At 36.9% G+C, this 26,461-nt stretch overlaps 1 protein-coding gene across 2 annotated transcripts in view; it reads right to left on the bottom strand.

The window, feature by feature from the left end:
• The window catches only part of JMY (junction mediating and regulatory protein, p53 cofactor), a 68,712-nt gene that overhangs the window by 15,954 nt on the left and 26,297 nt on the right, over positions 1-26,461 (bottom strand). For both annotated transcript variants that reach the window (XM_070412240.1, XM_070412241.1), the window contains exons 3-4: positions 15,470-15,620; positions 10,804-10,973 (exon numbers count right to left, since the gene is read on the bottom strand). In XM_070412240.1, the coding sequence (XP_070268341.1) occupies positions 10,804-10,973; positions 15,470-15,620 (321 nt within the window). The remainder of the gene's footprint in view (positions 1-10,803; positions 10,974-15,469; positions 15,621-26,461) is intronic.

The raw sequence follows: 26,461 nt of genomic DNA, 5'->3' as shown, positions 1-26,461 counted from the left end.
GGTTTCAGAAATAACTAGGCAAACACTATAAAAATAAGGTTTTTAAAGTTTATGTTACAGCTCATCTATATTTAGGTTAATAATATATTATTCTAATTATCTTGACATAAATATTAATGGCATCCATTTTCACTGACAAAAAGAGGTTGATAGTTTTGCAGTTATCCTTTTCATATAAGATACATGAATACCATTAGGCCATACTTGGATAGACACAACAGAGGGGGAAAAGTCTGCTGAACACCACACATCAGAGCTTTATTTTGCTCCAAGGTCACAGCCTGGCTGGCTTCTAGGATCTGTTGACTGGAGAAGAAGGTGAGTGGATGTGAGCTAGAGCGGCATGACAACTGCTTTCCATGGAAATCCTTGCAACCTACTGATAATGATCATTATTAGTATCTAAATAAACACACTCAGCGTCCTACAGTGAACCTACGGGATTCAGATATTTCTATGTATGTCTCACCAAGTAGTTGGGTGATCTTGACTGAGATTTTTTGTTGGTTGGTTTTTAGTCCTGAAGTGAGAGGGAAGATATTTTGCTGGGCACGAGAAGAAAATCACCATGAGGAAAAGTATAAGTTAGATAATGGTTCTATATATTTCTATTTGGCTCTTTGGAAAAAGACAGGTGCAAGAAACTTTTCATGAGTGTGTAATATGGCAATAGTTTTCTGGTATGAGAGAGTAGGTATTCTTCCAAAAACATTTCTTCTAAGAACATGGCACCACTCTTTGGCAGTTTAAAAGTTCAAGCTCAGAAGTTCCAAGAGACTCCTGGCACAGGTATCAATTTGCTGGGAACTAGCAGCACCGAGAGGAGGCCTTGGGCTCAAGTGGCATGCTAAGGAGTGACTAATAAAGGAAGTGGGGGGAGAACAAAGAGGGAAATGAGAGAAATGTTTATGAGCTCTAGTGAGACATCACCGGGGCTTCCAGAATCCCAGGAACACACTTAACTGACAGTCCTGGGCAGCCATGGCAGCAGGCAGTGAATTCTCATTGCTACAAAATAACCCCTCTGGCTAGTGAGGTTGGTAAAACATGTTAGCACATAAAAAGAGTATTTTTAAACAAGATTCCAGCCTTCCTTTACATTTTAGATATCCATACAGTTCAATTCTTTTAATAAAAATTTTGAACTGCAAAACAACAGTTAAGCTGGGGTCTAAATGTGCAACAGTATACATTTAAAAATAACCAGATGAATTAAATACAGTGCTATTTAATTTTATAAACATTTTATAAATAGATAGTTAATAAGTTATCTAAGTTGCAAGTCAGTGATCCTGCTACACTAGGGAATATGAGTAACAAACAATAAATATAGAACAAACTCAAAATGGGTTTAATTATAGTTTCCCATGAAGGAGAATGTTGACAAAATGAAATCCTGCTGCTTTTGTCCTAAGTCATAAAAGAATCTAGGAGTGATTTCTTTGCTAAGACTTCCAGTCTTGATATAAATTATAAACCCTTTATAGACTATCTTGGGGGTCTTGTCCAGTCCTGGAGACCACAGTCCCATGATACAAATAGATAGAATGTGCAATATTAGAAGGCTTTAATTCTCTTGTGGGGAATTATAATCAGTAAAACCTTAGTGTGAATCACTAAAGGTATCACTAAAAACCTTCATCTATGATCAGTTCTCCAGTGATGCTGTCCAGCGCGGGCTGTCCCATCTTTACTACCTCTAGTTCTCGCCAGCCAGAAGTGACCATTTATTGGCCACTTATTATGACATGTGCTAACTACCAGACTCCTGTCCCATACTTTGGCTAAGGAAGGAAGTTCAAAGACCCCTGCTGACATACCTGTACACTGTCAGTTGTCTCAATTACAAGTAGAACAATACTCCAATTCCTGCCCAGGGCCCAAGTACCTTAAAAGCATTTGAGATGAATAATGATACCAGAGTACAGCAAATAGCAAAGAAAGGAAGGGGTATTCTTTTACAATAAGTGATCTCATCCCCAATTTTCTGGCTTAGTGAGTTCTCTTCAGAGCAAGGGAGTCCAGAAGTGTATTTGGCATGGCTGGGTTCAAAAGAAGGCCGAAACTTCATGAGAGACAGAAGCACAGACAAGAAATCTGTTAAGTACCAAACTCTGAGAGAACAAACAATAGGGCAGTGATGGGTCTCAGGAAAAGTTAAAGAGATGTAGAGAGGACTTTCACGGGATAAGCTAAGGAGAAGGGGGTTAAAGACAAGCCAGGGAAATCTTGAGAGGGCAAAATGGTGCTGAGAGGTTTATCTAAACTTCAACATGGTGGGGAAATTCTCACTGAAAGGCATAGAGAGGTATGCGAAGGCCACATTGCTCCAAATCTCTTCCCTGTAACATCTGAAATTTCCAGACTGACTTTTTTCCTGGTGCCTAACTCAGATGACAGCCACAGAACTAAGGGAATGGGAATCCAGAGTGGATGGAGCACTAATTGTGAACAATGGAGCCATGCAGAGAAGGAAGGTGCCACAGATGGAACCTGGGGGGCAGTGCTTCCCCTGACAAGGAGGAAGTCTAAAGAGCAGGTTAAGTGTTCAAGAAAAAAAGACAATCAATGCCAATGAAAAAACTCTGTTCATTTCACCCTTCTAAATAAACTTTTGAAATCAAGACCCCAAACCAAACTGTGACTTCCTAAGGTAACCTAAGTAGTACTAGCAACGTTAGAATGAGCTCAATTCTACCAATTCCTACGAAGATGGTCTTTCCACTTAGACCAGTGGTTCTCAACCTTCTGGCCCTTTAAAACAGTTCCTCATGTTGTGACCCCCAACCATAAAATTATTTTCATTGCTACTTCATAACTGTAATTTTGCTACTGTTACGAATTGTAATGTAAATATCGGATATGCAGGATGGTCTTAGGTGGCCCCTGTGAAAGGGTCATTCGCCCGCCAAAGGGGTCGCGACCCACAGGTTGAGAACCACTGACTTAGACAAAAGTAGGGAGCACTATTCCAATAAATATGGAAAAGGAAACAAAGAAAAATGTTTCTGCAGTAAATCTAGCAAGGAAATGGAAGTACAGGAAGTATTAGTCGACATCCTTATATCCACATAAGTACATCATACACTGTTGACCCCACAGATAATCATTCCCCCCTGCACAATAATAATATAGTGTTCATGTGTACCTATTTTACTGACCGTACTATATCATAAAAACACATATAAAGTCATTTACATAAAGACCGATGGCCCTGTCCTGCCTTTTTCTCTACTGTGCTAGAAAACCCCACAACATGTGAGGGGCTGTGAAAAACAGAGTATCTATGGGTTGAGCCAATATAGTAGCCAACAAATTCTCACTGAGCACTCACCCCTATGTGAGTTACAGAGAAGATGGCAGTAAACAAGAAATGAAGCACGGGTTCAAAGAGTAGTCATAAAAATAGTGCACAGCGTAAGAGAAATAACATTAAAGGCAAGCTCAGCAAGCATTCAATCAAGACTAGCCCTTTTATGTGGAAAAGATGAAAAGAACATGAGACTTATAACCAGACAAACCTGGTGTTCCACCATAACAGCTGCACGAATAGGGAAATACATACAAGCTGACAGAATTATCTAAAATTCCACATTTCAGAAATATTTTAAAATTGGAAATATCCATAATTTCTTTGATGTCGAAACCTAATCTCACCATCCATTTGTAGGAAAATATGATCTGACTTGATGTGAGTCCCTATTTATTCCATTTAATATAAATATCTATATGTTTCATTACTGAAATGCTAACACTTGTCCAGTAGTTACATGCCCTCAACTGGCTTTCTAAAATCGAAAAAACTAAGGATTCTGAAACATATCTGGTCTTGGGGGTTTCAGATAATGACTTATGGGTTTATAGCACAAAGAGTTATGTTTGGGAATTGAGATAATACACATTAAGCACTAAGGACAGGGCCTGAAACATTTAAAACTTTTTTTTATAACCACTATCAAAATATAACTTAGATAGTAAAAATGGAATTCCATAATTAACATTAGAGCTTTTGGAGTGGAACCTAGCTTTCTGTACTTAGAGACTGAAATATCTACTGTACAGATATGATGAAACAGACTCTATCTGCTTACTGATAAAAAAATTAAAAACACAAAACCAGTATTTCTGCCTCAACAAGCACTCTGGCTTCCCCACCTATGTCCTTGAGGTTGAAACTTTTTGGAAAGGCCCATACGAAAAACAAACATCTTAAACATGGGAATTACATTTTCCCCACCTCTGTATTCCCTTCCATGATACATGCACAGTTAACTAACACAGATCACAATAATATCAAATGTTTATTTTTGGGTTCTGACTCTATGCCAGGCACTTTGCTAAATGACTTATATACATAACTCATAACTCTCCTAGAAGGTATATATTATTTCTATTTTATAGAGAAGTTAAATAATTCACCCAAGGTGGGATCTGTAACTCTGTCCAATTTAGCAGCCACAAGCCATATGTGGCTATTTAAATAATTTAAAATAAAAAATTCTGCTCCTCTGTCATATATGCCACATTTCAGGGGCTCAATACAAATATGGCTAGTAGCTTAGCTTATGGGAAAGTGCAGATGTAGAACATTTTCATCACTGAAGGAAGTTCTGTTGAAGATCTCTGTCTATATCATAAGCTCATGCTCACTATAGTATACTATAAGTGCTCAATAATCTCTCTATATAAAAAGCCAGCAACCGGAACGCCGAAACGACTGGTCACTATGATGCCCACTGCGGCCAGCCAACCAGCCCGATTGGGGGCGGGACTGGCTGGCCAACCACCCGTGGCCCCTCCCCGCCACTGGCCCGGGCCCCCGATCAGCTCCCATCAGGGCGGGCCAGCTGGACCCCACCTGTGCATGAATTCGTGCACTGGGCCTCTAGTCAATAACTAGTGACTTAAATAAACTGACATAGAGGGTTATAACCTTAATTAATCATAATTTAGCCATATGCTTTTAGGAGAAAGACAAAATAATGAAATAAAAGGAACTAGCCTCAGGATTGGTAAATATAATCAGCTCAATATTCTAGAAGTTTATGTATATCATAGAGATGACCTCAAAGAATCAGTTTTAAAAATATGAATGGGAATGGTTAAAATCCTCTGCCAAGACAAGAAAGCACATTGGTATATTTTTAGAACTTTCAACCACAAGGACTGGAATCCAAAGGGTTTTCTGGTTAATTCCCTATGGTCAACAGAAGGTAACAGTCCACAAATTAATTGATATATATGATTTGTTTCATGATGGCATTTTAATTTTAGTATCTATTTCAATTAATAACTATAAAAAGAATCCCTTATTTCATTAATAAACATTATTTTAATGATACTTCTAAAATATATCATACTCCTAACCCTGTGTGATTATATGTAGCTTAACCTTGTTCAGTGGTTTAAAATCTGATGTGATCTGTAAGTAATAATATCTGAAATTAAAGATGTATCTGGATAGACTGTGCTGTTGTTTTAAAATCTGGATTGATGGGGAATATACTATTGAAAGTGTGGAATAAAATAGTCACAACTAATTGAACTAACCCTTTCAAAAGTATCGGGCCAAAAGGGCAATGATATTTTCAAGAGTTTTTGATGGAAAAATTTGAACACCAGCAGATAGAGGCTCAGATACAGATGATCTGGGAACCTACTAAATTTGTGTGCAAAGCTGTGCATATGTGTATTTCTCTGAGTACAGGGTTCCTCGCTTTCAAATCATTAAAGGGATAAATTGTCTGTGACCTAAAAAGGGTAAGAATGGCTATAATCAAGACTCAGAAACAGTTAAAAAGGAGATAGAGTAAAAGGCATCATACTTATTCTGAATACTAGTGTTAAGAAAATTTAAAATTTAAATAGAATTTTGCTTGCCCAGGTGACATTTAATATTTCAGTGTTAATTTAGAAATTTTGTTTCAAGTTCAGCATTATACTCATGTCAAATATTACTAAATATTTTCAATTTAATTGCTATTTTTAAAGTGTTTTCTCACATCAGGAAGAAGTCTTTTGTCTTCAAAATAACCTAAGGAAACACAACATAGTGACATTTTTTAAAAGAACAAAAGTCTCCCCATCACTTAAATCACAGGGTAGTACTGTATCACAAGGTCTTCACTGGCAAGCGTTTGTTTGGGATGGGCTTAATAACTGACATTTGTTCTGTTTCTCATGAGTAATGTGGTCACCTTAAATTAACGCTAATAAAACTGTATAGTAAATCATCACAGACGCATATAAAAAGCACAATGCATATATTATATACACACAACAATCATAAACCTGGCAAGAATGACTAACTGGCAGTTTTACCAAAACCTTTGAAGAGTCAAACACAATCCAGAACGTTAAAAAACAGACTGTTAAGGTAACAGGATGGCTCCAAGGAAAATGACCCACAGATAATCATCATCCCAGATTCTCAGGGCCCATTTTAGCTTCCTCTACCACCCTAGACCAATTCCAGTAAGAATAACGTTCCTGCAATAGCAAGTACTGCAATCAGAAACCTTACACTCAGCAGCTCTTTTAGGCACCCTAAAACAAACCTAACAAAAAAGTACTGATGAATGCTACAACATGGATGAACCTTGAAAACATGCTAAATAAAACCACATATTTTATGATTCCCTATGTTGTCAGAACAACTCAATGTCAGTCTGCTTAGAATAAAGCTAGTCAATGTGATGAAGAAAAGAGTGATACTCTACTTCACAGGCAATGAAGTGCTAGGATTTTAAGTTTCAAAAGTTCTGGAACTTAGAAGAAAATTCCAGACAGCTAGTAACAAAAAGATCCAATTTTATCTTTAACAATAGCAGCAAATATGAAAATGTAAGGGAAAAATAAAACTACAATTTTAACTTCATTAACAAAAAAATTTCTTTCTAGATCACGACCACGATACCTCATACACTTAAAAAAAAATAAATAAATCCTCACTCGAGGATATGTTTTTTCATTGGTTCTAGAGAGAGGAAGAGGGAAAGAGAGAAACATTTATCAGTTGTCTCCCATACATGCCATGCAACCTGGGTATGTGCCCTGACTAAGAATTGAACCCATGACCCTTTGGTGCACAGGATGACACCCTAACCACTGAGTTACACCAGCCAGGGCTCATATACTATTTTTTAAACAAAAGGCAAGCATATGCACTTTTAAAATGTCAATGAGAACTGTCTTGGTATGCCTCCTAAGCCCAAAATGTTTCATAAAGCTATATTAATACTAGAGGCCCGGTGCATGAAATTGGTGCACTGGGGGGGGGGGGGGTGGTGGTGGTGGTGGTGGTGGTGGTGGTGGTGGTGGTTCCCTTAGCCCGGCCTGCACCCTCTCACAGTCAGACATCCCTCTCGCAATGGCCTGCAGGGATTGGGCATAAACTGTAGTCGGACATCCCCTGAGGGACATAGCAGTGCACCAAGCGGTAGGTGGCCAGGGAGGAGCCCGAACTGGGGCTGGGCGCCGTGCTGCCGCCGCAGCTGCCCTCACCAGCTGTGAGCATGGCTTCTGGCTGAGCGGAGCTTCCCTCTGTGGGAGCGCACTGACCATCAGGGGGCAACTCCTGCGTTGAGCGCCTGCCCCCTGGTGGTCAGTGTGCGTAATAGCGACTGGTTGTTCTGTCGTAATGGTTGCTTAGGCATTTATATGTATAGATAAGCAGAGACATTTTGCTTTTCTTTACAGACAAAAATGTACTACTTTCACAAATATACTCAATGTTTTAAAAAACAATATAGTCAATCCACAGAATGAGAGCAAAAATTTACAAATTATATATGTATTTGATAAAAGACTTGTATAGAACTTTCAAATTAGTAATAAAAAAAATTTAAAAATGGCCAAAAGATCTGAATGTTTATTTAAAGAAGATATGTTAAGTGGGCAATAAGCACACGAAAAGATACTCAACATCAATGCGATTACGGAATGCAAGTCAAAACCATGAGATACCACTTCACACCCACCAGGATGGCTATGATACAAAGACAAATTGTAAGAAGCATTGGTGGTGATAATGTAAATTTGTTATGACATAACAAAAGGCATAATAAAAATGGTTTGCTTTCAAGTGATGCATGCTACAACATGGATGAACCTTGAAAACCTGCTAAGTAAAAAAACCACATATTTTATAATTCCATTTACAGTAAAATGTCCAGAACAGAAAATTTAGAGAGACAGAAAGTAGATTAGTTATTGCCTAAGTCTGGGGAAGGTTTGGAGGGGAGATGAAGAAAGACTACTAATGGACACAGGTTTATTTTGGGTGTTATGAAAATATTCTGCAGTTGACTGTATTGCTTAGTTAAGCTTTAAATGGGAAAACTATATGGTATATGAAGTATGTCTCAAAATATGATTTAAAAATCATTTTGAGCTACAAAGTACTACAAATCTAATGATGAAGCAAATAATTTTATTCTTATCTAATTCTTCTGAAGTATAATTCCTCTCTTAAAATAGCTAGTATAAATTCAGTTGCCTAATCCAGCTCATTCTCCCCTGTCCAAACAAAAATCCATACTTCTTGCCTCTTCTACAAGTCTATTCAAGATGACTGCAGTGCTATCTGAACAAAGGCACAAGCTCACGTCCATTCAGGAGGAGGCCAGACCTGTGCAATCTGGACCTCAAGCTCTCAGCTGCCTAGAAATACCCTGAAATCCTGAGTAGCTTTAAAAGCACCAATTTCAGGTTATCAAAACAAAATGTAAGTTTAATCTTTCTCAATTTCCTATTGCCTTTAACTCAAACCTCTTTCATTACTGAATTAAAGATCCAAATTATGAGAAATGCAATTTGAAAAGTTTCCTTTGTAAAGAAAATGGGTTAAGGATTTAAGAATGGCTTTCAAATCAATTCTCTAGAAACTGCCCAGAATAATATTTCATAAAAACAAATCTGACCATGTTACTCCTTGATTAAAATCTTACAATGGCTCTATACTGTTTTTAGGGTAAAATTCAAATTCCTTGGCAGGGCATAGAAGGCCAACCCTAAACTTTGCTTACTTTCCAACTTCCTTTCTCACTCTCCTCCAGATAACTAGGCTGACTTTTCCTGCCTCTACTAGGACTCCTGCAACATGTAGTTCTCTTCACCTATGTCCTTTGGGTCAAAGTGGAATATTCCTCCAAGGGTCCACTTTACATATAATGATACCTGTCTATCTCACAGCTCATTCGCACACTGCCCATGTCTTACCCCACCATACTCTAAGAACTCAAAACACCAGGACTGCACCTTTTTATGCTTAAAGAAAAGGGGGGAGGGAGTACTAATCATGTCTTTATCCCCATCACCTATTATAATTCCTATCAAAAACATTAAAAACATTTAACAAATAGTTATTAAATGAATAAACTGAGCAGGGACATTTTAGTTGGGTAGAATTCTAACAAGCAGAAAAAGGAGGCAAAGGAAAGGGAAGAGTTAAAGATGACCCTAAGGTTTTGGGTCTGGAGTATCTTGAAGAACCATGCGCCCTTAGCAGAAAGGAGAGATTTGAGGAAGACCTGCTATACGGGGAAATGAAGGAGTTTGCTTTTAGAAATATTTCATGTGTGACATATTGGCCCCCAAAAAGTGATCTCATTTCCCCCCAAAAAATGACTTCATAATGTATGATACAATAAATTGTTAACTATCTATCTCAATAAGGTAGAAAATGGGTAAAGAAAAGGAAAAGCAATCCAAAATTTATTTAATAATCTGACTGCTTTTCATCTTTGATATGCTAGTATTTTGAGTTTTAACTCTGGGTACAACGCACAAACTGAATAGTTGTGCCTAAACCATCACATGTTACTACCTACTATCTAGAACACCTGCTTAGATCCATCCCTAACACTAGTTTTAATCTTCATTCACTATTAAAACTATATACTTTCCTGATTTTCAAAAATACTGTACGTATTCCTAGACCATAACATTTGCTTCTTCTAATACTTAGAAAAACTAGCAGCATACACCATTGTAGATAGTTAAGTACTCTTTTATAAAAAGCTATTTGTTCTGGCTGAGTTTAATAATAAAACATAAAATATATAATAGTATTTCAAAACTAATGGTTTAGAAGGTACACATTTAGTATACATTTAATGGTTGCAATATTTTCAAGCAAGATTTGGGCATCAATGGTATATCAAGTGCTGTTTTGGACCCTACAAGGAATACTAAAACCACTGATAAACAGAATGAGAATGAAAAAAAATTAATTTTTAGAAGTTCATTTTAGGTAGGTTTTAAGAAACCCTTTTCAAGGATTTCTATAGCTTTTTCTTTCTTTTTTGTATACATGAAGAGAAAATTGAAGCCCAGTCAAGAAAATTGGACCTCTATTAACCTTTTTTTGTTCCAGAAGAAATAAAATGAAAGTTCCAAAGGTAATGGTCTGAGCATAATATAATGAAGTCTAATAAAATGTTACTGCCCTAGGACTTTTGCTAAATTTCCCTAGGCAGTGAAACTTTAATAATTGTCGGAAAGCTTTGAACATTACAGTATAAAAATTTTAAAAGAAAGCAAAGGAATTCTAACGTAGACCTTTTTGTCTTAATAGTGCATTGATGCCTATATTCCCACGGTGATGCTGTGAAAATACCATATGTATCTAACTTTTCTATTAATGGCACCTCAAATCATAGCCCCATCATGAGTATTATTGTCTAATGGAGTCAGTGCAAAATAAACAGCTGATTGTAGAATCAGAAAAATGTCAGTCTTGTACGAAGATGAAATTAAATCTTAAGTTTTAAAATTTTTTTTATCTTTCTGCATTTTTGTTACCTCTTCTTTTAGTGCATGTTTTCTCTGTTCCAAACAGATCTCTTTAGCTCGCATCATCTGCAGTGTCTCCTTAGAAACTGCATACTGGAGTTTCTCCATACGTTCAGCGGCTGCTGCCCAAGATGCTTTACCAAATTTCTTCTGATCTGCTCGCATTCGATCGTACACAGCTATTAATAACAATTTTTTAAGACATTAAGATATAAAACAACTTGATACTAAAGAATTTCAAAGACTTAGCTTTCACTAACCACATACTCAAAGATAAACACTCAAGTCCTACCCCCATGATAATTTACTTATAATGGCTCTAAAATATTATTCAACAATATCTTAGATTCTAATGTCTTCTATAAAAATTTTAAATAATCTTCCTCAGAAATAACTTTATGAAAATGAAACTAAGTTGTCAGATTAACTTTAAAAATGCTCTTTCACATGTCCAGTGTCATTACTTTCAAAGTTTCTATATAAGCTTTATTCTGTGATGGTTTATACATTTTTCCTGGTAATCTTAGTTGAAATATTCAAGATTATTTAAAATTATTTAAGTCCCACTAAAATTCACTTCTGTGGGTGACCTTATTTCCTGTGACCTTGAGAAAGTAACTTGTTAGTTCCAAGAGTTTAGAAAATAGATTCCATATACTTCTCTACATAAACAATGTTATCATCTGTGAATAGGAAGGACTATTATAATTCTTCCTTTCTAAACTATATACATTTTATTTCTTTTTCTCACCTTATTACAACCAGCTAAGATTTACTATATTACATTCAATAGCAATGGCAAGCGTGAACATTTCTTGACTTTTTACCTAGTTTATGGGGTATTTAGTCTTTTACCATTAACTGAGATGATGTCTTTAGGGTTTTTGTAGATGCACTTTATTAATTTAAGGAAATTCCTTTCTGTCCCTAGTTTGCTGAGTTTTTTTTAGCACATGTGATCTTATATTTTGCCGAATGCTTTTTCAACATCTACTGATCATGCTTTTTTTAAATTAAGACTAGAATTTCTCAACACCAGCACTTTTGACATTATAAGCCAGAAAATTCTTAGCCATTATGGTGGGCTGTCCTGTGCAACATAGAATGTCAAACACAATCTCTGGCCTCTGCTGGCAAGATGCTAGCAATACGCTATGCAGTTGTGAAAACCAAATATGTCTCCAGACACTGCTCCGTGTCCTTTTGTGTGACACATCACAACCAGTTAAAAACCACTGCTTTAGACCTTCAATACAGTAGAATGCATTGATTGATGTTCACATACTGAATGAGGAAGGATAAACCCCATTTGGTCATGATTGTTAATTTTTAAATATTTTAAAATTTGCCAATATTTTGTTGAGGATTTTTGCATCTATATATGTAGAATGTAGGTCTATCGTTTTCTTCTTTTTTGTACTGTTTTTGTGTAGTTTTGGATGTAGGGCATTGCTGGTCTCATTTAATATAAATTGGAAGTGTTCCTTTTCTTTTCTATTTTCTGGAAGAGATTGTGTAGAAAGAGCTGCATTACTATTCAGATATTTGGTAACATTTGCCAGTGAAACCATTTGGGCCTAAAAAATTCTTTTTTGAAAGATTTTAAACTACAAATCCAATATCTTTAATAGTTATAAAAATATTTGTTATTTATTATCAACTTGTATGAATTGTGGTAGTTTGTGTTTTTCAGGGAATTCTTCCATTTCACCTTTGTTAAATTTGCATGTGAAGTGTTGTCTGTAGCATTTTCTTTATTATCCTTTTGATGCCTGCAAGTTCTATAGCAATATCTCATCTTAATATAATGTATTTTTAAATGTAAAGTATTTTCATGTGTACTTGAAATAGACATGAAGTAGGAGATGATGACTGGTGGCAGAATAATACAGTATATGTGATTTTCAAAATTCCTTAATCATATTATACTATTTTTTCCCAAAAGACTGAAGATGGGGAGAGACAAGTAATATGGCTTACTCAAACTTTTGCCACCTGCTTAGGCAAATATCTATATTTCAGGACCAGGAGAGATGGGACACGATAACCTTGGTGATTAAAACTATGAGTTTAAAAAGTAGCAATAGCATAAACGTCAGACACTTTTGCCAGCATCTATGCACAAAATCACTCACATCAACATTAAAACAAAAAGTATTACTAACTAAAACATACCTTAAAAGAATGAAGGAAAGCACTTCGTAGTCAAACACTACATGTTAATTATAATTCCATCTATCTAAAGCATTTTGTTAAATCTAACAAACAAACCATATTTACTTTATTCTTTTTTTAAAAAAATATATTTTATTGATTTTTCACAGAGAGGAAGGGAGAGAGATAGAGAGTTAGAAACATCGATGAGAGAGAAACATCGACCAGCTGCCTCCTGCACATCTCCCACTGGGGATGTGCCTGCCACCCAGGTACATGCCCTTGACTGGAATCGAACCTGGGACCCTTCAGTCCGCAGGCTGATGCTCTATCCACTGAGCCAAACCGGTTTCGGCTACTTTATTCTTTAACAAATAAAAGTCACATATAATTATTGACAGGTTTTATTACAGCTATCAAATTTCACTTTGTATAGAAGTGAAACATCTGCATAAGAACCTGAACACATTCTATACCATATTAATCACCAAAACAGAATTAAAGATTTGAAGATTAAAAAATAAAGCTCAAAACCTATTAAAAGGAATAATGTCCTTTCATAATAACAAAGGTAAAACATAAAAAGCCCAGAAGTGAACTGAACAAGAAATGTGTAGGACCCAGATAAAAAACCAAAACTAAAACAAAACAAAAAGCCTAATCAACTTGAATAAATGGCATGATATACCAACCACACTTTCCCCCTACAAATTATCCTATAACATGTTTATTTAATAAAGCATTTACTCTTCCTCATGAATATTAAAATCCTCTTTCAAATCCTAAAACATTGTAGTTTTTATCAGAATTATATTAGTTTGGGAAGAAATAATTCTAACTTAAAAAAAAAGAGTATATGTGATTTTTCAAAAGGGTTATTATACTATTTTAGTGAAGAATAATTGAGTATAGCCAAGATATTTTAAAAAATAATGAGAGGGGTTAGTTGATAAACTAGGTAATAAATTTTGTTATAAAGTTACAATTACAGTATAAGAACAGAAAAGACAGTCTAAAAAGAAATCTAAGTATATAAAAGGATTTTTAGTAGGTTTTAACTATTTGGAGGAACACAGAAATTTACTTTAGAAACTACAAGTTAACATAATTTAAAGATTAAAAAGGAAATCATTCTTAAAAGCTGATAATTTTTACAAATAAAATTTGTATAACAAAAAATGTTAAAAGGAAATTTAGGAATAGATATTTGCAACAGATGTCAAAACTATACAACTATAATAGAAATATAATAAAAATATCAATGAATATATTAGGAGCTCTTACAGATCAATACAAAAAATACCATAGAAAAATAAGCAAAAATGTTAAATGAAAAAAGAATATGCAAATACCAATTATTACATGAAAACAAAAAAGATCAACATTCAATAACCAAAGAAACGTAAAATTTAAAAACATGATACTATTTTCACTTATCAAATTGTTGGTTTTGTGTGTTTTTATGACAATGCCGAAGGATGTGGAGAAATCAAGGAAAAGTATTCTCATTCTGCATTGGCATTCTGAAGGGATAAATTGCTTTAAATTAAACTTAAGAAAATGTGGATTTGATGAAAGAATCACCTGAATGTTAACCTGTATTAACTGCAGGTAAAGAGAATAACAGATTACTAATATAATGAACAGTCCTGAGTTTGAATTCATATTAAGAAGCCATTGAAGAACTTCTATGGCCACGTATGGAAGGAAGTTGAAAGACATGAACCTTCACAGAGTCTGCCCTATGTCACTTTTGGCTTGTCCTGATTTGTATCATTTATAAGTTCTAAGAATGTGCTTTCCTGAGTTCTTTGAGTCATTGTAGTGAATTACTGAACCTAAAAAAGCTATGGGAATCCCCAAATTGGTAGCAAGTTGGTTAGAAGAGCAGATGGCCTGAGGACCCCCGCCCCTCCAAATGAGGGAATAGTGCCCGAGATGAGGATAGTCTTGTTGGAGACTCACCGCTGTGCCTTTAAATTGTGGGGTCTGTACCATTACAAACTTTTGAACAATAATAAATACAGTGGCAGAGCTGCCTCAAACCGATTGTCGGACTTCAGTGGTAAGGCCAGGGAGGGTTGGGGGACAGGAGGGAGGGGAGTAAGAGATCAACCGAAGGACTTGTATGCATCCATATAACCATAACTAATGGACATAAGACACTGGGGGGTAAGGGAGGGCAGGGGCTTGTCAAGGGTGGGGGGAAAAAAAGACACATATGTAATACCCTTTGTAATGCTTTAAGCAATAAAAATAAATAAAAAAAAATAAAAAAAAATTGTGGGGTCTGTAATTGTGAATGCTTAGTGTCAGAACTGAATTATACTATATCAATATCCCATTACTAATATATCTAGAAAAGACTTTGGATATAACTTTGTTAATAGTGATCTTCCTTCCTAATTGTTAGGACTATTAGTGATTTTCATATACTTTTCAACATAGTTAATCTGAACATAAAATATTTAAACCACTTGTTTTCAAAATTAAACAAGGATAACTTCACTGAGAAACTCACCTTTTTGAGCTTTAGCTGTTATTTCAAAATATTTGACAGTAAGATCCTGAATAGAGAGCACAGCCATGTGAGCTTTCCGCTGCCAATCAGCATCTTCTTTTTGTAAACTTTCAATTCTTCGGGGACCCAGATAATCATTCTCCATGGAAATCTTTAGAGAGAGAACAAGAAAAATTAAGTTCTGCCCATCCGGTGTTGCTCAGTGGTTAGATGTCGCTCCATTAACCAAGAGGTCACTGGTTCGATTCTAGGTCAGGATACATGCTCAATCCCCAGTAAGAGGCATGCAGGAGGCAGCCAATAGATGATTCTCTCTCATCACTGAAGTTTCTATCTCTCTAACCCTCTCTCTTCCTCTCTCTAAAATCAATAAAATAAAACATTTTTACAAAGTTCTTTTCTTTCTCTTATTCATTTCTTAAGCATTTACTGAATGCTTACATCAGGCACTGTGCTTGATTCTAAAACAAAGAATACTTGTTTTTCCCTGCTTTAGAGTGCTAGCTATTAATTCATAACACAAGAAAATTAACACTGTTGAAGATCCTGACATAAAACTTGTTCTTCCTTCATCCTTCTCTATCTTCTTTTTCATCCTTTCTTCCTCCATATATAAACAAAAGGCATTTAGCACACTGTTGTAACTGGTTATTTTGGGGTGCTGAGATCATGAGAAATTTATTTCCTCCTTTGTGATAATTATATTTTCAGTGAGGTTAAGAGTTATTTGTGCCAATAAAATACTTATTTAATAAATGATAAGTAAAATAAAAACTCAATATTTTAAGACTGATAATACATAAAAACCAACCCATCTACCTACTGAAGGGCTCTGGAAAAAAATAAAAATTTAGCTTTGTATTATTTACGAGAGTCATGACTGAAACAAAAACACTAAGGAAAGTTGAAAATCAAATGATGGATATGGATATACCAGGTGAATGCTAAAATAAAATTAACTGAAATGACAATATTAATATTAAGGTATATAAAATCACCACATAAGGTAAGTTTAACATGGAAGAAGGGTGCAATCCAGCAATAATATCAATGAACTCTTTATACACATTCCATCCTACTTTATCCTATCTTGAGAAAAAACTGTTAAAAATGAAATGAGAAGTTAAAACCATGAAGAACGTGAAAATAAAATATACAGAAAAATGTTGATACACTCCTGGGATACTTTTTAAAAAGTTATCAAGTGTTACAAGCCTTGGTATAAAAATTGATAATAAGTTTCAAAAGTAGAAACTGTACAGGACATATTCTCTAAATTGTGCAATAAATAGAAATTAAAAGTCTAAAACCAAAATAAAATTTTAATCACCTGGAAATTTAACACCCAATGAAAGGTAACATTTACTGTTAGCTATAATATACTTGCTCCTTAAGCAAATGAGGAGTCTTCCAGATAGAGGAATAGTGTGCCCAGCACACAGTGAACAATTTATTAGCAGTGTTAAGAAGGACAATGCCAGAGAAGAGGGAAGGGTCAAGAATAATCCAAGATTACTGGGGGGAAATATGTATGTGCAACTGGCATTTCCTTAGAAAGTAAACAGTGAAGGGAGGGATAGCTTATTTCAAAAGGAAGAAGACAGAGGATTTCGTTTTGCGTATTTTAGATTTGACTTTGCAAAGGTCATGGCCAGAGATATAAATCTGGGCCACCTTGACACACAGAAGACATTTAAAGCCATGAGAATAAATGAGGCTACCTAAGGAAGTCACAAGGGAAAGGCTCATGGCTGAGCCCTAAGTTCATTCCGGCACTCAGGTTGGGTGAAAAAGTGCATACAGAAACCAAGCCAGAAGTAGGGGGTACACCCATAAAAGTGTGGAATTACATAAAGAGCAAGATTCAAAGGAGGAGAAATCGATGCTGTCACACACTATTTAGGGATCAAGTAGGATGATAACTAGTATCCAGACTTAACAGCATCAAGATCACTGACCTTAGCCAACAACAGGTCTGGGAAATAAGCAAACTCCCTTTGCCCATTAACTCACATCACATCATCAGATCTCAGCTGAATTATTGGTTCACTTCCAAACATGTTTTTAATACGGAGAGTAATGTGGACACATGTAACAATAAATATTCTTTTGAAAGATATGTGAATTGAGGAAAATATGGTGGGGCTAAAAACAATAAGGCTTAAGGCGAGGCCCTTTGCTTTTTGTTTTATTTTAATGAAGATCATGGAGCGGTTTGACCAATGACAAGAAGTATCAAGCAGAACCTATAGATGCAGGAAAGAGATGGGGCTAACAAGAGTGGGAAGGCCCTTGAAAGATAAGAAGGGACAGGATCAGAGTACTGGTGTAGGGATTTGCTTTTGGCAAAAAGAGAAAGAATTCCTTCATGGCACAAAGAAAGGTAGGTTTGGGGTTTGGTAAAGAAAGGATGAAGGAAACTCCTGTTCCATGATCTCTGTTTTCCCTTGTGAAGAAAGATCCCAGATAAGAATAAGTTGATGCAGGAAGGGGAGAAGATAAGACACAAATAGCTGCTTTTAGATGGCAGGATGATAACCACTTAGAAAGATTCATTAAATAAATATTAAAAATGAGACTAAACAGGCCCTAGCTGGTTTGGTTCAATGGCTAGAGCATCGGCCTGTAGACTGAAGGGTCCTGGGTTTGATTCCAGTCAAGGGCACATGCCTGGGTTGCAAGCTTGATCCCTAGAAGGCGGCCAATCAATGATTCGCATCATTGATGTTTCTATCTATCTCCCTCCCTCTCCCTTCCTCTCTGAAATCAATAAAAATAGATTTTTTTAAAAATGATGAGACTAAACAGGTGGTAATGGTGAAAAAGACACACACTTATATACTGCTAGTGGAACTATACAATGATTAAAACATTTTTTGGAAAGTATTTTATGATACCATACTTTTTGAAGGTATTTAAGACAATATCTTCCAAGAATAATAACCAGAGTGTTCACTGCAATATTGTGCAGAGATGTAATTTCAATTACATAAAAGAATACCCAGAAAAAAAAAAGACAAAATATGTAAAGCATATTATTATTGTCATCTTTTGGGAGCAAATTATTGGTAATATTTTTCTTCCTGTTTAAAATCTGCACTTTCCAAATCTTCTTTATTATACATATATTTTTAAGCATGAACAAGAAAAAATGCTTTTATCTTTTCTTGGGTTCACAAATCATACCAACTAGACAGGCTGAAGACACACTATCCCAGAGGTTTCCTGTTTCTAGTCAAGCAAACAATGAGCTCATGTTTTCATATATAAGGCCCCAAAATTATGAGACTTACCTCTTTTTTCCAGTGTGTGGGGGAGAGGAAGTGGAGATATGGATCAGAACATAAATGTCTTCCTTATTAATTTGGAAACAGAATTATATAAACTCCATTTCTGAGACTATAAAAATAGTACCATGCAAAGACAATTAAGCCTGTAGCAGCAGCTTGGATTCTTGATATCCAATTCCATACTCATCTAGACTAGATTTTTTTAAAATTCTCAAATGATTACTGTATCTCCAGTTTCAAACTACAGGAGTCAAACTTAAATGATGCTACTATTGGCTATGGTTGATTTTTTTTTTCCTTTTAGATTTTCCCATGGCTAATATTTGGAAATCATCTCAATTACATAATTTGAATGCAGAGACTACTGTACTAGTAGGCGCTTTAGAGGAAACATATGAGTAACATGTATATTCTCCTCCCAAGAAACTTACAATCTAATTGAGGGTGGGAAGAGAGATATCTGTGATGAAGAAATCTGGTTTGAAATGAGGAGACTAGCTCTGCTGTGAGACCTTTGACAAAGGTCTCAATTATTCAATTATTCACTCAAAACAATCATGTAAATATTTGCTCAGTGCCAGTATTGTAGGTACCAGAGATCACAAGCTATTCAGCCTAGTGGAGGACATAAATACCCAAATAAAGAATTACAATCTAATCTAATAAAAGACAAACATGCAAATTGACCATACCTTCGCTACGCCTTAAGCCACGCCCACCAGCCAACCAGAGCGACTATATGCAAATTAACCCAACCAAGATGGCAGCCGGCAGCCACAGAGCTGAAGCAAGCAGGAGGCTTGGTTGCTCCAGTGATGGAGGAAGCCAAGCTTCCCGGCCGGCTCTGAGCTCCACTGAAGGCAACAAAGTTTCAATTATAGAAGGTAAATAAATCCCAGAATTAAAAAAAAGAAAAGAAAAAAGGGAGAGGCTGGGAACTTCTGTCACCAGGGGGCTTAGCCAGCCTGAAAATGGCCCTCAGCCCCTCACCCAGACTGGCCAGGCACCCCAGTGGGGACCCCCCACCCTAAAGAGGGTGTGGCCAGCCTGAAAACAGTCATCAGCCCCTTCACCCAGGCTGGCCAAACCTCCATGGGGTGAGGGTCCCCACTGGGGGCGTAGGAGGGAGGACTTGACCAGCCTGCAAACAGCCATCAGCCACTCACCCAGACTGGCCAGGCACCCAAGGGGGACCCTCACCCTGATCCGGGACACCCTTCAGGGCAAACCAGCCAGCCCCCACCCGTGCAACAGGTCTCTATCCTATATAATAAAAGGGTAATATGCAAACTGACCCTAACAGCAGAAAGACTGGGAATGACTGGTCACTATGACACACACTGACCACCAGGGCGCAGACGCTCAATGCAGGAGATGCCCCCTGGTGGTCAGTGCGCTCCCACAGGGGGAGCTCTGCTCAGCCACAAGCCAGGCTGACGGCTGTCAGTACAGCGGTGGTGGCGGGAGCCTCTCCTGCCTCCTCAGCAGCACTAAGGATATCCGACTGCAGCTTAGGCCTGCGCCCCGCTGGCAAGTGAACATCCCCCGAGGGCTCCCGGGCTGCCAAAGTGATGTCTGACTGCCAGTTTAGGCCCAATTCCCCAGGGAGCGGGCCTAAACCAGCAGGTGGTCATCCCCTAAGGGGTCCCAGACTGTGAGAGGGCACAGGCCAGGCTGAGGGACCCCCGAGTGCACCCCCTGAGTGCACAAATTTTTGTGCACCGGGCCTCTAGTCCTATATAATAAAAGGCTAATATGCATATCAACCAAACGGCAGAACAACTAGTCGCTATAACACGCACTGACCACCAGGGGGCTGACACTCAATGCAGGAGCTGTCCCCTGGTGGTCAGTGAGCTCCCACAAGGGGAGCGCCACCCAGCCAGAAGCCAGGCTCACAGCTGGCAAGGGCAGCTGCGGTGGCGGGAGCCTCTCCTGACTCTGAGGCAGCACTAAGGATGTTCAACTGACAGCTTAGGCCTAAGCTGTCAGTTGGATATCCCCTGAAGGCTCTTGGACTGCAAGAGGGTGCAGGCCGGGTTGAGTGACCTCCCCCGCCCCCCCAAGTTCACAAATTTCATGCACCGGGCCTCTAGTAGAGTATGAAAAATGCCATGATAGAGTATGCTTAAGATGCCATGAGGAGCACCAGCTGTGGAGTTTGGAGTGCAAAGTCTGGGCAAACTTTCTAAAGGGAATAATGAGTAAGTAGCATTTTGGCCAGATATTATAGGCGGCAAACAGTGTTTCTGTGTAAAAAGGAATAAAGGTGTTTTAAGATCTTTAAGAAAAATGAAAGGTTTGGTGAGAGGAACTTAGCTATTTATAGGGAACAGGGTGAGGTAAAGGAGGGTATAGGGGGGATAAATGATAATGGGGGGAAAAATAAAGAGAAAAAAATCACTATCAAAAAATAGAACTTACTGAGGTTCATAACTGCAGAAGTTTTGGACGTTGAGGGATAGGATTTTGACAGGCACAGATGGAGAAAGAGAACCTCCTTCAAAAGGCATGCTAGAAGCAAGAATTAACCTGAGCAAAAGCCTAGAGGCAGGAAAGATTAGTGTATGATAAGAGATAGATAGCAGTCCACCCTGGCAGGGGTTTAGGTAAAATAGATAAAGGTAATGGGAGATAGGACCAGAAAAGGATGTTGTGATCACCATGAGGCCTTTAAATGTCAGGCTGAGGAATTTGTACTTAATTTGACAGGAAACAGGAAACCTCTGTGGGATTCTTAGCAGTAAGTGGCATTTTTAGACTACAGCTTAGATTTAAGGGTCCTAGAAGACTTGTTTTCTATTACAAAACCATCAAGGTTTCTACTTTTTGTTGTGATTACTTCTGATTTTAAAGCACTCAAGTTAAAAAATATAATATTAGAATTCGCAAGTATGGAATAGTAATTTAATAAATTGAACACTGCAGCCCAAATTTTAAACTCTTAATCGGCACATTTTGAATAGAAATCCTTTTCAAAGACCTGATTGATTAAACTTTGTACCCTTTAAAGAACTTGGAAGTTTATTTTACCTAAGACCATAAGCTAGGTTACTAGATGTTTTCCCTAACTTTGAAAATCTGAAATGTATGCAAATGGCTTGTCTGTTAGCTCCGAGTTCCACCTTCTGCCCTGTGATGCTAGGGTTCAAGCTCTGCAAACCACACTTAGGCTTTGTCAATAGGTAGGGTGGGAGGAGATTTCAGGGTTGGAGGAGGTAAAAGAGATTTGCTTCTTCCCATCTGCATCACTTGACTTTACTGTTTGCTGTTCCTGTGAGCATCATCCCAGCCTTGCTTCTTCAACCCAGCATCTGCAGTTTTTTCCTGAAGCAGTTAACAGAATCCAGTTCCAGCTTTCCCACCTTTGCAAAATCACCTTCATTGTGTGCCCCCAACCCCCAGCCCCAGCCCCACCTCCAAAAGACAAACCAGCACCAGCCCACCAGTGCACTATCCCTAGAGAGCAGGGTCTCTCCATTAGTGCAGCTCAAACACCAGCACTAGATGAGCGATGTCCTCTTCCTCAGAGACTAGTTTCACCAGGACCCGGCCCATCCTCTTTGCTGATTATTAATAAAGTACGTCTTTCCTTTATACCCCCCAAACCTAAGAGTGGTGGCTGTTTTGGCAACTGTTAACTCTGTATCTTACAGAGTTACATTCTTGCCTTCTTAATGATCTGATTAACAACTTTATACCTAATTAACAACTCTTTATATTTAAGTCCCTCTGCTGAAGTATCTGGTTTGATTTTCCAACAGACACAACTATGAAACAGAAATTTAATAAACAGAACAAGCAGTGTTCCAAATTCAAAAATCTTAACTCAGATTATTAGCAGAAATTATTTTCACTTGCACAATTAAACACTGTACACGGAATTGAGAAAATCTGCATTATGGCTTTTTGAAGAGAAAAAGTTAAAAAATAAATCCAGTCACAATTATTTGAAGATAATTTACACGTTGTTGTTGGATTATCTTTACCTTCACTGTTCATGTATATATTACGCTTTTCAATGTTGTTTTTTACCGACTTCTGAAATTTAGTAGCTAATGTTTCAGCCAACTGTTAAAAAATGTGATTACAACTGCACCTAAGACATTAAGCGAAGATAGGATACTAAGTTCATTTCCTAACTTGGCAAATTTGAAGATGCACAGCATTGGTCATCTGGATCATGTGCTAAAAACAGTGACACCTCTGTTTTCAATTTCAGAACTAGAAAGAAAACAGTGCCTGTTTTTAGCATGGAAAAAAGAATGTGTCAGTTTAGGTAGCTAGGACAGTGAGATTCGTTTATAAATACAAATTTCTTGGCACAGAATTACTTATGATAAACACATCACTTGCTTAGATACCGGGTTTTAGATGAGAAATTAGTGTTACTCCTGTCTATCATTAGGAGAGTGGAAAAGAAAAAAACAACTCCAATTCTTAGGTGAAACAAATTTCAGGATAAATTTGTGAATATACTGATGTAGCAGTACCAGGAATTGAACCCACAACCATCATACATGATGATGCAAACTTTCCAGGCCCAGGAGTCATCTGAAGTGACTGTTAACAGAATGAAATGATTAGCTTTGGCAGCATCTATTCATAAATGTTTATACTCAAAGCTAATATTAGATATAATATTCTCAGTAAAGAGTGTAAAATAATACATTTTTTTAAAGGTGAAATTTAAAGGCAAGGAAACAAAACAAAACAACAACAAAAAAAGCTCAGGTAAGAGATAAGGACCTTAATGTATAGTGGCACTATGTAGTTCACAGTGTGCTAGCCTATGCTTAGCCAAGCCATGTGTACTGCTGCATCTGCCTAAAGGGGGGCTCCATTCTAATCTGTCAGCTGGGGTGGGGGGTGAGTAGGTATCTTTTTTATTTCACAAAGCACTTATTGATTTACTTGGTCCTGGAGAAGGAAAGGGGTGAAGAAGAACATATTCAAAATCCACTAGGAGAAAGGTCACAAAATTTGGTGGCTATATAAAGGGATTCAACAGTAGAGGATTCCAAGAATTAAATAAATGATTTGGAATATGAGGAAGCAGAAACAGCCAATCAGAAAAGCAAAAAGCAAAAAGAATCCAAAAATATGAAGATAGTGTAAGGAGCCTCTGGGACAACTTCAAGCATACCAACAATCACATTATGGGGGTGCCAAAAGGAGAAGAGAGAGAGCAAAATACTAAAAACCTATTTGAAGAAATAATGACAGAAAACTTCCCTTACCTGGTGAAAGAAATAGACTTACAAGTCCAGGAAGTACAGAGAGTCACAAAAAATAGGAACCCAAAGAGGCCCACATCAAGATACATCATAATTAAAATGCCAAGAATTAGAGACAGAAAATCTTAAAAGCAACAAGGGATCACCTCAAGGGATCACCCATGTGACTATCAGCTGATTTCTCAACAGAAACTTTGCAGGCCAGAAGGGAGTGGCAAGAAATACTCAAAGTGATGAATAGCAAGGACGTACAACCAAGATTACTCTACCCAGCAAAGCTATCATTTAGAATTTAAGGTCAGATATAGAGCTTTACAGACAAGAAAAAACGAAAGAAATTCATCACCACCAAAACAGTATTATATAAAATGTTGAAGGGTATTCTTTAAGGAGAGGAAGAAGTGTAAGAATGCAAATATGCCTTACCTATGGACACAGACAATAGGATGGTGAAGGCCTGGGGTTGGGCAAGAACCAGGTGGAGGGGGACAATAGGGGAAAAAAGGGGGGATATCTGTAATACTCTCAACAATAAATATTTAAAAAAATGTGGCATAGCCGTGGCCAGGTGGCTCATTTGGTTGGAGCATCATCATGTATGATGGTTGTGGGTTCAATTCCCGGTCAAGGAACGTACCTAACTTTCCTTTTTTTTTTTTTTTTTTAATATATTTTATTGATTTTTTACCGAGAGGAAGGGAGAGCTTTACTTTGGCTTTTCCAATTTATGCCTTTTTCCTCTTTCCTTACTGAACTGGTGAGAACAGACAATCTTGCCTTGCTCCCAATCTTAAGGGAAAGAAGTCAGGTATGATGTTAGACTTTTCATACATGCCATTAATGAGGCTGAAGAAGTTCCCCTCTCCTCCTAGTCCAGCCATGGGCAAACTACGGCCCGCGGGCCGGATCCGGCCCGTTTGAAATGAATAAAACTAAAAAAAAAAAAGACCGTACCCTTTTATGTAATGATGTTTACTTTGAATTTATATTAGTTCACACAAACACTCCATCTATGCTTTTGTCCCAGCCCTCCGGTCCAGTTTAAGAACCCATTGTGGCCCTCGAGTCAAAAAGTTTGCCCACCCCTGTCCTAGTCTGTTGACTTTTTATGATGAAATTTTTAAAATGATTTTCTGCAGCTGTAGAAATAACATTGTTTTTTTCCTTTATTCTGATTATATGGTGAGTTACATTTATTTATTTTTGAATGTTAACCCAACCTTATACTATTTCTGAGATAAACCGAAACATGTCATATCATCCTTTTTATAAATTACTAGATCCTATTTTTAATATTATGTTAATGAATACTGCATCTACATTCATGATGGATGTTAATCTGTAGGGTTTTTTTTTTTCCTGTAAATGTCATTTGACTTTGGTATCAGAATAATTAATGCTGGCCAAAAAAATAAGTTGGAAAGTGTTCCCTACTTTGTTTTCTGAAAGAATTTGTGTAAAACTGGTATTACTTCTTCCTTAAATCTTTGATAAATCCTCTAATGGTGTCATCTGGAATTGGAAGTTTTCTTTGAGGAAAGGTTTTAAGTTATGAATTCAACTTTGTTAATATAGGGCTATCAAAACTTATATATTTCTCTTTGAATCCATTTTGATAGTTTGTATTTTTCAAAGAAGGTTTCCATTTCATCTAAGTTGTAGACTTTATTGACAGAAATTTGTTCATATTCTCTTGTTAGCCATTTAAAATCTGTAGAAATTTTAGTGATAGCTATACTTTCAGTAAAGTGATATGTGGTTCTCTTTTTAAAAAATCAATTTAGCTAGGCTTATAAAATATAACAACACCATTAAACACACTTGTCTGACAAACTGCATGAGCTCACAAACTAAATCTAATACTTCTATCTAAACCTTCACAAGGGTAAAAAGAACAGAAGAGTCATAGTTGATTGGGCATTTAGGAGCAATATCACAAAAACAGCAATAAAGTAAAATACCATATTTACCTTTAAAAAAGTTACAAATTTAAAAACTTTTTTGTCTATTCCTCCTTATCTATATTCTGCTTTCCAGGAAAAATGAAACAAAATGTAATGCTAGTGGATAACACAGCATAACAAGTAGGTTCAATCAATTTGCTAATGTCAATACTCAATACAAATCTTGATATAATTAATATGAAAGCAAAATGCACATAGATTCTGATATGGGGCCTCCATGTCATTCAGTTCATTCCTGCCTTCCAGGCAATTTCTCAAATGACAAAAATCTCTATTTCATTAAAAAATTTGGAGGATGTTCTGGTGCCTACAAATTATTACATTATTTACAAGTCACTATTTTAACCAAAATACCAAGTTTATGATAAACTGACTGACAACCCCGATATTTTTCAAAAGTATTAATAAAGGAGTATGAGATTCATTTCTGTGCTGCTCTATATTCTGATTCATTAGTAAAGGGGGAAAAGTACACAGACATACCTCATTCACCTTTTCATA

This window comes from Myotis yumanensis, unplaced genomic scaffold (assembly GCF_028538775.1).
Source record: "Myotis yumanensis isolate MYYU_CA2020_CCGP unplaced genomic scaffold, mMyoYum1.0.hap1 SCAF_4, whole genome shotgun sequence".
Classification (NCBI taxonomy): Eukaryota; Metazoa; Chordata; class Mammalia; order Chiroptera; family Vespertilionidae; genus Myotis; species Myotis yumanensis.
This window is presented reverse-complemented; position numbering and strand designations above follow the sequence as displayed.